Here is a 16,857-nt window from a genome sequence, read left to right on the forward strand (position 1 = left end):
CTTCCTCCAACAAGGTAAGCCCTCCCATGTGGAGTCAGCAGAGCCTGGTATATTCAGTTGAGGCAGGTCCAAGCCCCTTCCCTTGCATCAAGGATATGCAAGGTGTCCCACCATAGGTAGTGGGCTCTAAAAAGGCAGCTCATGCACCAGGAATGGATCCTGATCCTACTGCCATGAGCCCCTTAAGCAGATCAAGCTATACAACTGTCTTGCTTATGCAGAGGTCCTAGTCCAGTCCCATGGAGGCTCCACAGCTGTTGGTCTAAAGTTCATGAGTTCCCACTAACTTTGTTTGGCTGTCTCTGTAGGTTTCCCCATCATGAAGGATGAGAACATAAGGGAATGGGATGGTCGAGCTGGAACAGGGATAGAGTGGGAGAGTAATGAAAGAAATACCATGATAGAGGAAGTCATCAATACAACTTTAAATTCCTTCCCTCAGTAGTGCCATGTGACTGTGGCTGCTGTACTTGGACAGTGCACATCACTAAGCATCTTCATCATCACAAAGAGTGCTACTAGAATGCCCAAGCTTGAGGATCATCGGTGTCTTCTCTGTCTTAAAATCAACATGCTCATTCCATAAACATTACTTTGACAGTAATGAAAGAGAAAAAATGAGGTCAGGAATTACCTTAGAAGATCATGCTTTTAGAGTTGTTGTAAATCATCTAAGTAGTCATATCTACACCTTAAAGATAAGAGAAAATGACTATAATGTCTTAACAAGGAATGTAATAAAACATTCAGCCCTTTGAAAATCAGCTTTGTAACCTATATATTATTCTTTTATATGCATTTCAGACATGGTTTTGTAGAAGCAAGTGACTTCCTGTTTACTTACTTCAGACAACCGTCAGATTTTTGAATAATCTACCCTCCAACCTAGTTGCTCCTGTCACAAATCACAGGTATTTTCCTGCTACAAGCTTTTAGAGACCCAAGATTATCTTTGCAGGGGAAAGTGATAAATTGGGGTCCACAGATAAATCAGCTCTGGCAAAGCTCGGTCTCCTAAAAAGGCAGCTCCCCAAAGCCAATCTAGACAGGACAGGAACATGGGACAAAGCTGTCACTGGCCATCAGCAAAATGAAAAGTAGTCTGCTCTTAAAGTCTTCTACTCAAAAAGGGGGGGCGGCACAAGGCCAGGCCTGCTTTGATTCTCACACCACCTTTCCTGCATTTTTTTTTTTAGTTCACTGTGTCTTTCATGAAGTCAGACTAGAAATGGTAAGTGTATCTTACTTATATGCATGTGAATTTTAAGCTTATAAAAAAAACCAACTCTAGAAACTACATGTGTTCTCATTTCGAAAGTGTCTCTGCAAACCAACAGTCTGAATACTGTTATGCTTTGAAAGACAAGCGAGCTGATCAATAGTTACACTGTGGGTGACAGAGGAGCAAAGAGTGTTGCAGTATCGGTAAGGGCTACAGAAAAAGCAATGATAACAGGATGAGAAATTGAGAAATTCCAGGATTACTTCCAAGCCCCTCCCCCCAAAAAATTCAGAAAAGGCTTCCTAGGAGCCTAATATTTCAAATTAGTCTGAAGAGGAACTCAGGCTTCCAAGTACATAACATAGGAAGTCACCAAACAAAAGAACCAGTTCAAAAGAAGGTGTAGATTGAGGAAAGGATGTTTGTAGGGAAGAGCAAGTCACTTGGAACCTAAAGAACACTGATAGAAATTGTGGCGGGAAAGTTGTGGTGTGGTGGCAGACACCTTAAATCTCAAGCAATTATGAGGTAGAAGAAGGTGGATCTCTGTGAGTTCAAGGCCAGCCTGGTCTACATAGTAAGTTCCAGGACAAATGTTTGGGTGGGGGGGAAGGAAAGAAAACAAATCAATCATGGAGGGAGTGGGGAAGGGAGCTTACATTAGGGATATATGTTATAGTTCACTTCTCTGTTAGAGTGACACAACGTTGATCAGAAGCAGCTTTCGGAGGAAAGGGTTTATGTGGCTTACAGGTAATGGTCCATCACTGAGTGAAGCCAGATCAGGAACTGAAGGCACAAACTGAAGCAGAGACCATGGATGAACACTGCTTACGGACTTGGTCCTCATGACTTATTTAGACTGCTTTCTCATACAGTGCAGGACCACCTGTCCAGGGGTGGCACCTCCTACAATGGTCTGGACCCTACCACACTGATCATTAATGAAGAAAATGCCCCATAAATATGCTTCCAGGCCAATCTTATGAGATCCAATTCTCAATTGAGGTTTTCCTTTCCCAAGTGACCCGAGTTTATGTAGAGTTGACAAAACTTACCAACACAGCCTCTAGAAAGTACATGACCCTGGCTTATGTCCACTGTGAGAAGAGGGATAATGGAAATTTGAAAGAAAAATAATATAGGTGTTATTACTCTGAGCAAGTAGGGCCCTAGGCATTAGCATAAGAAATTTGGAATCTTTTCTCCCCGAACAATTATGTAGTCATTAAATATTTCAAGCAGGAAAAAAACTTAGCTCATGTTGTTTCAGTTAATATGCATGAATAAACACATTGCAACAATACTCAAGTTCAATATGCTGCTACATGAGCATCCTTCAAGATGAGATATGCATAATAGGATGTCATAGCTTAAGGCTGAGAGAGTAGCTTGGTGGTAGAACATGTGTTGAACAGGAGCAGGCCCTGGGCTAGTTCTCTGTTTCCACCATTAAGTCACACAAACAAAAAAAATGCTATTGTGTTCTACACCTCAATTCCTCACTCTGACCTCTCAAAACACTTAACCACATTACTTGAGGTGGTGCTTCAAGACATCATCATTTTAAAGAGCATCAATAATTATGTCCCTTTATATGCTAAGTCCACCAGGAAAACTAAATGATGATGGTTAGTATATATTCCAAAGCCCTTTAAGCTCCCACCTTACAGCTGAGCCATGGTAGGTACGTATCCCATGGACACTTTAATCGCATACAGTTGCACACTGATCTATAGGATAACCAAAGAAACAAAACCACCAGAAAACAGCAGAGAATGTGATGGCGTATTTAAGAAAGATTTATATTGCCACTTAGCTTTTCAAATCAGATGATGTTCCTAAAACATTCTAGCAGTTGTCTCATTGGTCTATGTCTTCTTGGCTGGTATACAAAAGCAAACAGCAAAAGTCTAAAGAATCCACTCTAAAAGATTAGCAATTTACTTTATGGCGGTGTAAATTATTTCTAAATATGCATCCAGTCACTTCTCAATATGATGGCCATTACAACATTGTAAACACCAACTGTTACTATTTAGCTCGATCCTTAAGAATGGAGGTGCAGGGAGGGGGAGTCAAGAACACAGAGCTCATTTCAGAAAAACTCTAGCAACTCAACCATTTGCCTCCACGGTGGCAGCAGCAGCAGCTGCTGCTGCTGCTACTGTTGCTGCTGTTATCAAAAGCCATGAAGTGGTTATCTCTCAGGGTCCCTGTTTACACTTCAGCTGTGGCCTCCTTTTTGGCTCTATTTTGCATCTTTAACCAGTCAAATGGCTACTTTCCTTAAGCCTATTAACCCTCTCACTTCTTGTCCTATAGGATAACATCCCTCAACACTCCCATCCACTTATGAACTAACGATTCCTTCTTAGCTTTCCGCACTGTCATTTAAAGTATATTACTACTGTTTAAGGTATAAATAGATGTACCTGGGCACTATTCCAAATACTTTTCATGCTATAGTAGTGAATTTATATGTCCCTGTATAATGAATTTGGTCCTGGCCATGGATGTTAATTTGGCCAGTGGTTTTGAGTGGACAGGATGAAAGTAGAGATCTTAAACAAGGTCTCTTAGGCACTTGTGAGAGGCAGAGAAAGATCATGCTCAGGGGACTACTGCTGGCCCTCAAAATGGAACACACAATGTAAAACTGATCACAACCAGGAACCTAGAAGCCAGGCCAGTGAGTGCTGTGTAGCTACTCCCTCTGAATAGAAACATTCTCTTTTAGGGGAAGGAAAGAGGCAGAGTCCTCACACAACTAAAAAGATTCATAAGGACCCTTGCCCAGGCTTACATAAATGGTGAGCAGTGGTGGCCAATGGAAAGGAGGTTCTGTGATGGAGCTACCTATGAGTTCTGCAGGAAACTCTAGAGGGATGCAGCTTTTGAGTTGATATTCATATGGAGATGCGCTCTTCCTTCCTTCCTTCCTTCCCTTCCCTTCCTTTTTTTCTTCCTTCCTTTTTTTCCTTCTTTCATTCCTTTGTTTCTTCCTTCCTTCCTTCCTTCCTTCCTTCGTTCCTTCGTTCCTTCCTTCCTTCGTTCCTTCGTTCCTTCCTTTCTTTGTTCCTTCCTTCCTTCCTTCCTTTCCTTCTTGATGGTTCATCTGCCTTAAATACCCGTTCTTATTCAAATAATCACAATAAACTCACTGGTTCTCTAAGATAGACTTGGGCAGAATCAGTTTTTTTAGACTGTTGCTGAAGCTCCATCCACAGTAAAATAGACATTTTTTTTCATGTCTCCCTAGGAAAAGTCACATAACATCCAAGTAACCAGAAAATCATAATAAAAAAGATACCCAGGCTCAAGAATATTTTACACAGCAATAGCTAATATATGTAAGAACATGTAAGTCCTATGAAGTAGACACACTAGGATTGCATTTTACAAATGAGCAAACTGAGACCAAATAAGTAACTTCCTAATTTACAGGCCAGCCTGTGGCAGACATAGTCTCTGAAGCCTCCGACAGCAGAGCCTGAACTGGTAAGCAATCCATTCCTTCACTCTTAAGAGCACTGTCCAACCACTGTGTCCAGTGCCCACCTCCCACCAAGGTCTTCATCCATTGTCATCCTTCTCTTCCACCTGTGTTGACTTTACTAAACACTCCTTAACAGCTGACCCCAAGGAAAGCCATGAACCTCTAGCCACCCTAATGCTCTGCTATGGTAGGCATTTTTTCTCACCAGCAACCTCCACACTTTTCCCTTTGGTACATGAAACTCTATTTTCTCACCGTCTTTCTCCTTCTCTGTCTGTGACCTCCCAGACTCCTTGTCTTATGACTGTAACTCTCCTTTGTCTATCCCTACCATGCTTTCCTTTTACCAGTCTGCCTGGCAAGTGACCATTCCTTCCCTTCCTTTCTTACTATGCACGTTCTATGTGTCAGCAATTTTGCTAGCCAAGGAAGAGTCACCAGGGAGTATGTCCGATGTGGCCCATGCCTATAGTGGATCTGAACCTAGGAGAGAAGGCAGTCATGCAAACCAAGTATCACTAGGGATGGTTTCATGTGCTATAGATTATAGATTACATATTATATAGGTAGGCACAGCACCGCCAGGTTGTGTGCGGTGTTGGGAGAACCTGTAAAAGAAAAGGAAACCCTACCTAGTCTAGGGCCTAGAAAAATCCTCCCTGAGAACATGCCAGAATCCACTAAGACAAGCTCCAGTCAGGTAGACGGCATCATCTTTGCAAAGCCAATGAAGCCAGAGACTCTGGCACATTCAAAGGAAGAATGGAGAACCCTGCAGGCCCTGGTGAGATTTTGCTCTTTATCCCAAAGCCAATGGACTTGGGACTCAGCTTCTAGTAGTCTCATCAGCCTGTCCAGTTGCAGTCTGGGGTCCCTCTAGGTCTTTCTGTTTTAGAGCCCACACTATGCATAATGATTTTTTGTTGTTGTTTCTTCATTTGCCATGCAACTAGTGCTGGCTCCATGTCTCCATCCTCAGGCTAAAGTCAACAGTTACCAATATCTGACAGTCAATGAATTTAGAGGCAGAGCTGTTTAAAAGGACAGACTCCCTGGAACCCAGGACTTAGAAATTTCCGAGACAGTAAAAGAGTAAAACACTCAAATCAAAGAAGTTGATCTTGCCATGACTAACTATAGCAAATTCAAATTCTTACCACACCAGCAGCAAACGTGAATATGACAACTGGTCTAAGAGGAAGTGGCTTTGTCTGGGTGACAATGATTTAAATTTTAAAATCCCTTTCTCAAGAATAAACCCAATGCTTTCACTTGTACAGCTGATTTCTGGTCATTCACACCTCTTAAACATCAGTTGCACAGTAAGGAGCTTCCTGACAATAATCTAGTCACATCATTCTCTCTCAGGTATCTACACAGTAATTGGTGGTCTCTATAGTGAATGACACATATGCTTGTTTTCTGTCTGTTATGGTGGTATTTTATTTGTACTGAAATGTGATTTTAATTGTATGTTAATAAATAAAGTTGCCCGGGGCCGGGCGGTGGTGGCACACGCCTTTAATCCCAGTACTCGGGAGGCAGAGGCAGGCAGATCTCTGTGAGTTCGAGGCCAGCCTGGTCTACAGAGCGAGATCCAGGAAAGGCGCAAAGCTACACAGAGAAACCCTGTCTCAAAACCCACCCCCCCAAAAAAAAAGTTGCCCGGGGGTCAGAGCTATTAGAGCCATAGCAAGAGTGTGGCGGTGGTGGTGCACACCTTTAATCCCAGCACTTGGTAGACAGAGCTAGGTAGATCTCTGTGTGTAAAAGGATACAGCCAGCATTGGAGACACATGCCTTTAATCTCAATCCCAACCATAGAAGACCTGGAAGTCTTTACAGACAGGCAGTGACGAGGCATGGGTTTACAACCAATGAGAAGGCAGAACTGAAAGTCTTTATAAAGACAAACACACAGGAAGTAGCTCCTTTTCGGAGAGCTCTCTTGGCTGAAGCAGGAAGGGTAAGGCTCTTAGTTCTGACCTCTTGGCTTTCTTCTCTGAATTGGCTCTGTGTTTCTTATTTAATAAGACGGTTGGTTACATCTACAGTCTGTCCCTCACAACAAAAGCCCTGAGTGATAAGAGCAAGGATCTTGCAATGTTATAACCCTCACATAGTGTTTGCCTCCTGAACAGCACTAGTGAACAGTTACTGAAAGGAAGACTGACTAAATGAATGAATAGGGTACCCCTTTTCCTTCAAACATTCATCTTTCCTCCTCTCTAGTGTTAGTTCCCCTCCACAAAGGCTGCTTCTGATATTCCTGCTTAACAGAGAATTGTCAAGCCTATAATTATATGCAAGCTTTTCCGTCAATGCATATCTCTACATTTTTTTTTTTGTCCTGGGCAAAGGAACTCTAGCTTTCATCAGAGAATCAAATGATCCACATGTGTTAGGGACTGCATATACCCCAACCAACTTATATGCTGGCACCCTGGCACCCATCAGAAACTGTTGGACATGAGGTCTTGAAAGAATTAATTAAGGTTAAATGAGGTCCCAAAGATGCATCATTAATCCAATATGGCAGTTGTTCTCATAAGAAGGGAGAGAAACACCAGGAATGCATATAACACAGAACAAGAGGCTATCTCAAGCCAAGGAGAAAGAGCAAGGTTAGGAAAAAAAGAAGCCCACTGACACTATATATTCCATGAGACACAATGAGAAAAGCTGATCAAGCCTTTTAAAGTCTAAATCTACAGGAAGGTGTCCAAGGAAAGGAAGTAAACCTGAGTTTCCTATCTGAGCCTTGAGGTTTGTGTTGCATTTCATAAGCATTAGAATCCATATAGTACACATTATGTTAAACAAAATCTAGTCTCTTGGGGTCAAAGAGTCTTCAGATGTTGGCACAGTGTGGCAGTTTTCTCATCTCCTATATTAGGTAAGGACTTGGATTTTTATCAACAGCAGAACTGGATGCCTCTGCAGGGTTCGAAATGGAAAAAAAAATCTGTTTGAAGACTTAAAAATTGATCCTATCTCCATGGAGAACACATCTGTGGAGTAAAAAACTAAAGTTGGAAAAACTAAGTTTAGAGGTGTTTGGATTCTGTAGATGTGAAAAGATGAAGGCCAAAGCTGGAACAAAAGTAATCATGATGGCAAGAGGTTTGTAGATCATGCATTTAGTCCAGAGTTTGAAATACTTTTCTATGAAAGAACAGGCAGTAACAATTTAGACTTTGCAGATCATACCATTTGTTAGAACTGCAGAAGCTGACATTCATGGTACATAAACAATAATGTGTAAACTAATGAGCATGAATATATTGCAATAGAACTCTATACAGGCCCTTATTTGTTGACCTCTGACTTGCATAGGAACATGAATTAAATGAGGAAATTGACAGAATGTGGGGAATGGGGGTGTTGTGGGATACTGTTTTTGTAACTGTGAAGATATGTCTCTATTTTACCTCATCTGCCTAAGGTGCCTTCTGATTGGTTTAATAAAGAGGTGAACAGCCAATAGCTAGGCAGGAGAGGATAGGCAGGACTTCTGAGCAGAGATCAGAACTTTGGGAAGGAATTTGAGAGGCGGGGGATTTGCCATCGAGATGCGAGGGAAGTCAGCAGACTTATAGCATGGAGGAGAGGTAACAAGCCACGTTGCAGAATGTAGATTAACGTAAATGGGTTAATTTAAGTTATAAGAGCTAGTTAGGAACAAGCCTAAGCTAAGAACAAGCTTTCATAAGAAGTCTCCATGTCATTATTTGGGAGCTGGTGGTCCAAAGAAAGTCTGACTACATGAGGGGAATTCAAGGTTTTGTGATCTTCATGTTCTCCACATTTGGTTCCAGAGTCATAAATTCATTGAGTCACAGTACACCATTTAAAAAAGGAACTCATGAAAATTGCATGGTTTAGCAGCAGAATTTTAATGGGATGGTCCTTGGGGAGTCTGTGTAGGGTCATGACAAGATGAAATGGACAAGACTGGAATTTCCAATTGCGGTTCAGCCATGACTTTTTATAGTTTCCTTTTCTTGCCTCTGGATATAAAGATTCTTTTCTTTTGGCATGGAAATCATCACTTTCATATAATAATGACTGTACATTTAATAAATATTACCATACATCAATAATGTGTCCAACAGTCACTGAGAGATTCTTTCCCATCTGAAGATCCTTAAAGTCTTATCTATGTTTTACATGTTCCCCAAGCCACTTTTATGCTTCTGCTTATTTTTTTTTATATATGTTATTTTTAAGTGGTTGTGAAATACATATCACCCTTCTTTCCTCTAAGGATTATTCACTTTCTAATCTCAACAATGTTTTATGTTAAAAAGCATCATAGAGAATTTATTCAAGCCAAGAACTAAAGCATTGCTTATTCAGCCTCATGACAAGAAAAGAACACATCACAGACATGCATTATCAGAATACAACCACAGTCAACTTCAACCAAAGACCAAAGATTTGCACTAAAAAGCCATCAAAATGTCTTATGACTGCTATGCAAAACCAAAAACCATCCAGAGAAAAGGTTAGAATAAAATATGCCAAATACTCATAGTGGCTGTATTCGGAAGGTAAATCCATGGATAATCTTTTCTGTTTACTTCCCAAAGGAGATATAAAATAGGCATGTGATGACAATAGTTTTAAAATGTTAATTTAAAATAGGGTAATATGGCTGTGTTGCATAACTCTTCAAAATTCTTTAATTTCTAATATTACTATGCTCTATACAAGCATTTATTAAATTAGATTCTTAAAAATTTATGTTTGTAGACTCTATTTCCTGGATTAAACATACAATGTAGCTATAAAGCTCAATACATTATTTTTCCCCCACAATTACTGAATGGCTTGTCTCTGTCTCAATATTTCCAGGCACTCAATTCTCCTCAGTTTCCTATTTTAATACAACCTTCTTTTCTTTACTCACCTACTAACAAATAAGCCTAGTGTGGGCTCATCTTGCTACCAGAAGTTCCCCAAATGTTTAGAGACAATTATCTTTCAGTACAGTAGTTCTCTTCTTGCCGCCACCCCCAGGGGATATTTAGCCCATAGATCCCTCCATGGGAGCTAAAGTTCAGATGTCACAATGAAGTACAAGAGGCAATCTTCTACATAACATGACCAGACTCATGGCTCAGCTGTTGTTTGACAATTGGTTGTCCCAAAGAGCCAAGTTAAGCAACAGTAAGCTCTCAGCTCCATTTCTACTCTCATGATGAACTGTTGGGTAGAGGCAGAAAGAGGGGACAGGGAGCTAGTAGGGGTGAAAAGAGACAGCTGTGTACTAGCCCTTGGGGATACTCCTCCATTCTAACTTTAAAAAGAGCCACTCAGCACAAAGGAACAGATGGGGAAGGTCTCTGGGAGCAGTCAGCACATTGTATGCTGGAATCAAGATTTAAAGAGCTGCAATCTTAGTGCATAAACACACAGAGCATTCCTGAGTCTGCCAGGTTTGTACTCCATAGAATATTTTTCTATATGACTTTTACAGTTCAACTAAAATCGGTTTCTCTAAAATGCATTTTCCAACCTCAACTATAAGGATATATGTGCTTGCCCCAGGAAGTTCCATAAACAGAAACATTTTTTTAGGATTGAATGCATTATTGGCATGCTCATTTTTGTCAAATGCACAAGAAAGGTGGTTATGAAACTTGGGCTTTATCCTATATTCCACTATATATTGTTCAGAAAGCCTGATACTACTAACAAGATCTGAATTTAATCAACTATTATTTTTCAGAGCATCTACTGGTTACCAGGTGTTCTTCTATGAATTCAAATACATCACTGGAAAAAAAAAGCAATATTAAACAAATCGTAGGAAAACTCTGATTAAAAGAATCCTCTTTAGTAATGAAAACTACACTATATGCATTTAGATCGTTGACTTTCATAGAAACAACACGATGAAACACATTTTGATATGAAAATACCTGAAAGCAAATAAAAGAGATAGAATAAAAGACATGGGCTCTGGACCTACATGTTAGAATTCAAATGCTAGACCTCCTCCAGATAACCAGCTCAAAAAAAAAAGACTCACATGTTATCATGTAAGAGACCTCCTCCCTCATCCTGAATTTAACTGGTAAGCTTATGAGAACCAATAAATACCATTCACACCTAGAGAATGGTTCCTTTCCTTCACTTTTTAAACTCGGCTCTTCCAAGAGTAGAGAACCTAATACTTCAAGTATTATAAGACAACATTAAAAAAGAACAAATGTGGGGAGGGGAGACTTGCAGAAATAAATGGGAGAAGAGAAGTAAAGCTCAAATAAAATATAAAATTATTGTCAATACTGTAAATGAAATATTGAAAGATATATTACATCTACAACATAGGGTACTAAAGAGTTTTCAAAAACCAGAATAGTCTTGAAATTTTAAAAAGAACAGTAGAAATGTTAAATGCTACAAAAGCTAGAAATAAAAATAAAATAATGGGAAGCAAAGTTTAAAAAAGGTGAAAAATAGCAAACAGAATTTTACAAATAGGATCCAGTACAACAATTTATTATATCAAAACCAGGAGATAAAGAATGGCTAAAAGCCGGACGGTGGTAGTGCACCTCTTTAATTCCAGCACTCAGGAGGCAGAAGCAAGTGGATCTCTGTGAGTTTGAGGCCAACCTGGCCTACAGAGTAAGTTCTAGGACAGCCAAGGCTACACAGAGAAATCTTGTCTCAAAAAACTGAAAAAAAAAATATAGACAAAAGAAAACCAAATAAATAATTCAAAGCAGCTCAGAAATGAATGGCATGTTTCTAATTTCAAAGACCAATATATACCACACAACAGATGTAAACAGACTTGTACCAGTGTGCAGTCCTATGGAGCTTCTGAACATTATGATTATAGTGAACATTTAATAATTTCAAGGAAAAAATATATTTCATACAAATACATGATCAAGAACCAAAATGAATTCAGATTTCTCTTGTTTTCAAGACTGGAAATGAGATGCTAAACCCTTCAAAATTGTAAGGGAAGAAAATTTCCAACTTAAAAAAGAAAAAAAATATGGTCAAGTTATCAGTTAAGCATAAAGGGAGAATACAATTTCTTTCCAATGAGCAAGATCTCTGAAGCACACCTCCAGGTACCTTCCCTCTTTGGGAAGAATTACAAGAAGTTGGGGGATGTGCTCCACCAAAACCAAGTGAAAACAAAGGTCTGATCCAGTATACTTGAACAGGAAATCCAACCCTGAGACTTCACAAAAGTCCAAATTGCAGTTCCTGGCATATAGAGAATATCTGTCTATATTTCCATGTAAAATAATGAATTATGTTTTATCACTTAAAAAAAAAAAAACAACCAAAACCCTATTTAGAAGTGTTAACCGTAGAGGTTCCTTTGTGTCTAAATGTAAGAAATATAGTGCTTCTGAATGGTTACTGAATCAAAGATTCCATAATAGGAAGAACAAAAATGACCTAACAGCCTCCATGCTACACAAAATAGAAGTAAACAGTTGTGAAACATTAGGGGGTCACTAGATAAAGAAGACTAAAACAAGAGCCTGAAAAGAATGAGAGGTGTAGAAAATCTTGTAAAAAGAATACATTGAAAATTAGGATGAGACTTCACAGCAGTGATCAGTAAGGACAGTAACTAACTGCAAATAAGCAAATGTGATGACAGTGGGTCAGGCTGACTGGAAAGCATGTTACGGTCCATTTCTGACTTAACTTGAATGCTGTCCTTACATCACAGAGACCTGCCATACCAGCCAACGAAACACACATTTCAGTCTAATCCACGTATTTTCCAATGCCTTTAACAATGACCACAAACACCCCACAGTCCAGAGCAAACAGGAAGTGATGATACCTTCCAAAATTTGGACAATAATGCTTGCTCTCTTCAGACTCCCCATCATTGGCCCAATTAAGTGCTATGGTTAAGGGACAGAAGGTTAATCAGCCCCTTATACTCAAAAACATGCAAAGAACTGTTAATTAATACATTTTTATCTAGTCTAGGTGTGATTTACTAGACTAGCATGTGTTATTCTAGGTATAGCTGTTTGCTTATATAAAGCCCAAGGAATGCTGACTGTCCTTGGATGAGATATTGGGTATGTCTGGGTAGCAGATATGTTTAGTAGCAACAAAGCAGTCACTGAGGTTATCCAAAGGTGTTAGAATTCTCACATGATCGTTTTCTACCTTGTATGTTTAATTTCTTTGGTCCTTATATCTGTTTCATAAGATTATTCAGAACTGCTACTGACCATCATTCAGGGCTTATTGGCTAAAGAGTATCCTGATTGCTAATATCACAAATGTCTAAAAGCAGAGGTGTTATAATGCTCGTTATTACTGTTAGTTTCTTATTTGTCTTTTTATGATCCTTTTCCCCCCATAGGGGTACTATGAAGATTTTAATATTCAGGGAAAAAATCTTTAAAGTTTAACCTTAATTTAGTTTGGCTATTCAGAAGCTTTGAAGATCAGTGAACAAAAAGTAACCTTTAAAAAGTGAGGAAGAAAAAGAGTTCAACCTGTCATCATATTGAGCCATCAACTAGGCTCCTTTGCACCATCACACGAGCTCCAGTTGCTGTGTCCTTAATTTAAAACAAATTCTGGATCCCTTTGAAATAACAATACAAATTCTATAGACAACTATTAATACCCCACTTACAAACACCCCCAAAGTGGGCTCTATGCCACCCCCCTCCACAGAAGCTACAATAAGAGAATCAACCCACCAGTTCTGAATCTCAGCTCTGCCACCAACTGATGTGACCTTGAACCAGGGACTCTTCACACCATTATTTCTGAAAAGGAAGCCTGAGTTCTGCTCCAGCAGCCAGCTGATCGGCTGTAGCTCAAACAAGAAACAGTACTTTGGAAAGCTCTGTGCCCTGTGAAGCCAGGCTATGTGATTTTAACAACAATGGTCTTGGGGTGAGCCCCAGCAAACACATGGATGCCAGAGCAACCAGCTACTGAGATTCAATTCAGAAACTGGCCAGGCAAACTACAGTCACAGGGAGGCAGGAGTTCCAAAGAGCTGCTTTAGTGGTGGCTGAACAATCTCATTCCTAACATGCAGAGAGGTGGCCTCAGAACTCTGGAAACCAAATCTTAATGCAGCTAAGAGCAGGAAGGTGCCCTGGAAAGAGAAGGAAATAGAGATTGGCTTTCTATCCAGGTGAAACTGTAAAGTTGACCAGGTTTATTCTCAACCTGTTTTTCACCTTTCCTTCTACCACTAACCCTATTTTCCTTTGTTTCTTTTCTTTTCTTTTCTTTTTTATTTTGCAATACAATTCAGTTCTACATATCAGCCACGGATTCCCTTGTTCTCCCCCCCTCCCGCCCCCCTCACCTCCCCCCCAGCCCGCCCCCCATTCCCATCTCCTCCAGGGCAAAGCCTCCCCACGGGGAAGGCTTTCCTTTGTTTCTTTTATTCAACCACAGGATCAGAGCGCCCCCTTGAAGTACACCTGACAGCTGACACAGTCATTCCTAAGCCACGACAGTGGAGGATGATCCACCACACAAAATGGAAGAAAATGGGAAGTCCCCTCTCCTCCTCTACCTGAGAATAAGAAGCCTTCTTGTTCCATCCATGTTCTGCTTAGTTACTGCAGAATAAAGAAACAGGAAGTTTTCATTTTAAAAGAAAATTATGTAGGGGTTAGAGAGTTAAGAGAAGTGACTGCTCTACCAGAGGTACCAGGTTTGATTCCCAGCACCTACATGGAAGCTTAAAACCATTTGTAACTCCAGGTCCAGGGGATCTTGTGCCCTCTTCTGGCCTCCTCCTGCACCAGTTATGCATGTGGTACACAGACATATATGCAGGCAAAACACCCTATAGACATAAAATAAAATAAATGAATAAAAGAAAATTGTATCTTAATCTAGTATTCCCAAAGTATGATTACATAGAAAATGAATGATCATTTTCTTAGTTCCAACAGCAGCGCTGCTGCTTACCAGCTGTGTGACCATGGACAAGCAGTTTATCCATCTGCATTCTCTTCCTTTTGTACATGGGGATGATAGTGGTCCCTACATGACAGGATCAATATGAAGATGAGTAAGTTCATACATGACACTTAGAACAGTGCATATCACATCACTCAGAGATTAACTTTTTAATAGCTATGAATTCATTTTTCAATTACAGTATTCCTTTTCTGACCCCATCTACAGTACCTTCTCTTTCAATCTTCTCTCTCCCTTTGTCTCTTCAAATATTACCTGTTCATTAAGTTAGCTCATGCACTCTTAGAAAACAGTGCTTTCAAGTATTTCATGCCAAAACAAAACCCTCCATTTCAACTTGTTTCCAGTCTAGGCACAGTCCATTGTTTTCTTCCTTCCAATTTCTGGCCATGCTTATGATCCCTGTGACATTGATCTTGCTCACTATAACTAATGGTCCCTTCTTTCCATATGCACATGGTTTCTTCTTCTCATTTCTGTCCAAGTATGTCAAAAATAGTTTCTTTGTACTAAGGAGAGTCCCAGTAAGTCATGGTCCCTAGAATACAGGCAAGATGATGTGGTTGTAAACCCAGCACTGGGGAGGCAGAGATATGCAGATCCCTGGGGTTTGCTGGCCAGCCAGCCTAGCATAATGGACAAGCTCCTGGCCAATCAGAGAACTTGTCCTAAATACCATGTAGATGTCTCCTGAGGAAGCATCATCTGAAGTTGGTCTCTGGCCTCCCCACATACATGCACACATGTATGAACATAATATACACTGAAAAGAATCATTTCTTCTGTTATGCCCACCAACTTCTTGAACTATCATGATGAAGATTTGCTTCTGCATTTGACTTCAAAAATCTTTTGTTCCTTGCTGAAGCCAGTAGGCAGGTCTCAGAACACGCTCATTGGTTGATTGTAGATACAAAACACTGACAGTGGACATGATAAAGGACTTCACTGGGTGCTTCTTCCAGTCTCCTGAAAAATTCTCCTCCTCTCCCCTCTGGAATGCTACACTCACAGACTTTTCACATCAGTATCTACTGCTCTTGCCAACATACTCTCTTGCCTTAAATGTACTCACAGAAGCACGTGAGAAAGACGGTGTGTGAACATATGGGTAAGGCATTTGACAGTGAAAGAATAAGAACAGATGGGAGAAATTCAAGGTCTGTTGTAATCCCAGGAAGATGAATCCAAAGATTTCTTAGCCACAGGGTGTGGTCCTGGAAAGAGGGCACAGCTGTTTTGGAGGGCCCTGAAACTGGGGAACTTGGACTCCCTTGTACTATCTGTGAAGAGCCCCCTGAAGAGTTAGGATTAATTACATATCTACTGTTCCTTACAATTAAATAATTTCAAACCCTGGTTATTTTCCTCTGGAAAACATTTCTAATGGCCACCCTCTCTATGGTTCTATTATTACCATATGTATTATTCTGTTGCTGTGATAAAATACCACAACCAAGGCAACTTACAGAAGAAAGAGTTTATTTTGGATTACAGTTCTAGAGGGATGTGGGTCCACCGAAGTGGGGAAGTGGCAGGCACGGCAGCAATAACAGGAAGGTGAGAGGTCATACCCTTCACCATAAGTGGGAAGCACAGAGAGCAAACCGGAAGTGGTGATATCTTTTTAACCTCAAAGCAAGTCGCTAATTGTAAATGCCAGCACTTCTTTACCAAACCAGAGTCTCCTGATATGGCCAGTGAAAAATGAATCATCACCATGGCATGCATGAGATGGAGGGGTCCCAGTAAGACTGAGGCTGAGACAAGTTTATTCCAAGCAATCAGACTTTGTATAACCTTATCAGAAACAGAGCATAATGGTTGTTGCCAGGATACATTGACGTTTCAAAGCTATACAAGGTGTGCAAGAGTAATTTCTGAGACTAACTGTCCTGTCAAATTTCTATATACTTCATTGACTTCTAAGGAATCCAGAGAAACACAGGTGGCCTGAAGGCTTTACTGCCTGAGGGAGTGCCTTGGTTTCTCAGGAACTGAAAAGTACACAATGCCCGGGGAGGCATGGACGCTAACCAGAAAAATCTATGACACATGCCTCTCCAGGAAGCTAGACCAGGTCAACTGCATGATTCTGTACACCCAAATGATATACTTCCTCCAACAAGGCTGGACCACCTAAACCTAACCAATTGGTACCACCAACTGAGGA

General features: G+C 40.3%; 1 protein-coding gene across 5 annotated transcripts in view; it reads right to left on the bottom strand.

Moving 5' to 3' along the window:
- Samd12 (sterile alpha motif domain containing 12) overlaps nucleotides 1-16,857 on the bottom strand; it is a 425,431-nt gene that overhangs the window by 396,800 nt on the left and 11,774 nt on the right. For 4 of the 5 annotated variants that reach the window (XM_052747810.1, XM_052747808.1, XM_052747807.1 and 1 more), the window contains exon 1: nucleotides 14,673-14,745. The exons of the other annotated variant lie outside the window; for it this stretch is intronic. In XM_052747810.1, coding sequence (XP_052603770.1) covers nucleotides 14,673-14,730 — 58 coding nt within the window. In that variant the 5' untranslated portion in view covers nucleotides 14,731-14,745. Of the gene's footprint in view, nucleotides 1-14,672; nucleotides 14,746-16,857 lie in introns of those variants that run through there. 5 annotated transcript variants of the gene reach the window in all.

Source organism: Peromyscus californicus, unplaced genomic scaffold (genome assembly GCF_007827085.1).
Source record: "Peromyscus californicus insignis strain IS unplaced genomic scaffold, ASM782708v3 Scaffold_20__1_contigs__length_68692818, whole genome shotgun sequence".
Taxonomy (NCBI): Eukaryota; Metazoa; Chordata; class Mammalia; order Rodentia; family Cricetidae; genus Peromyscus; species Peromyscus californicus.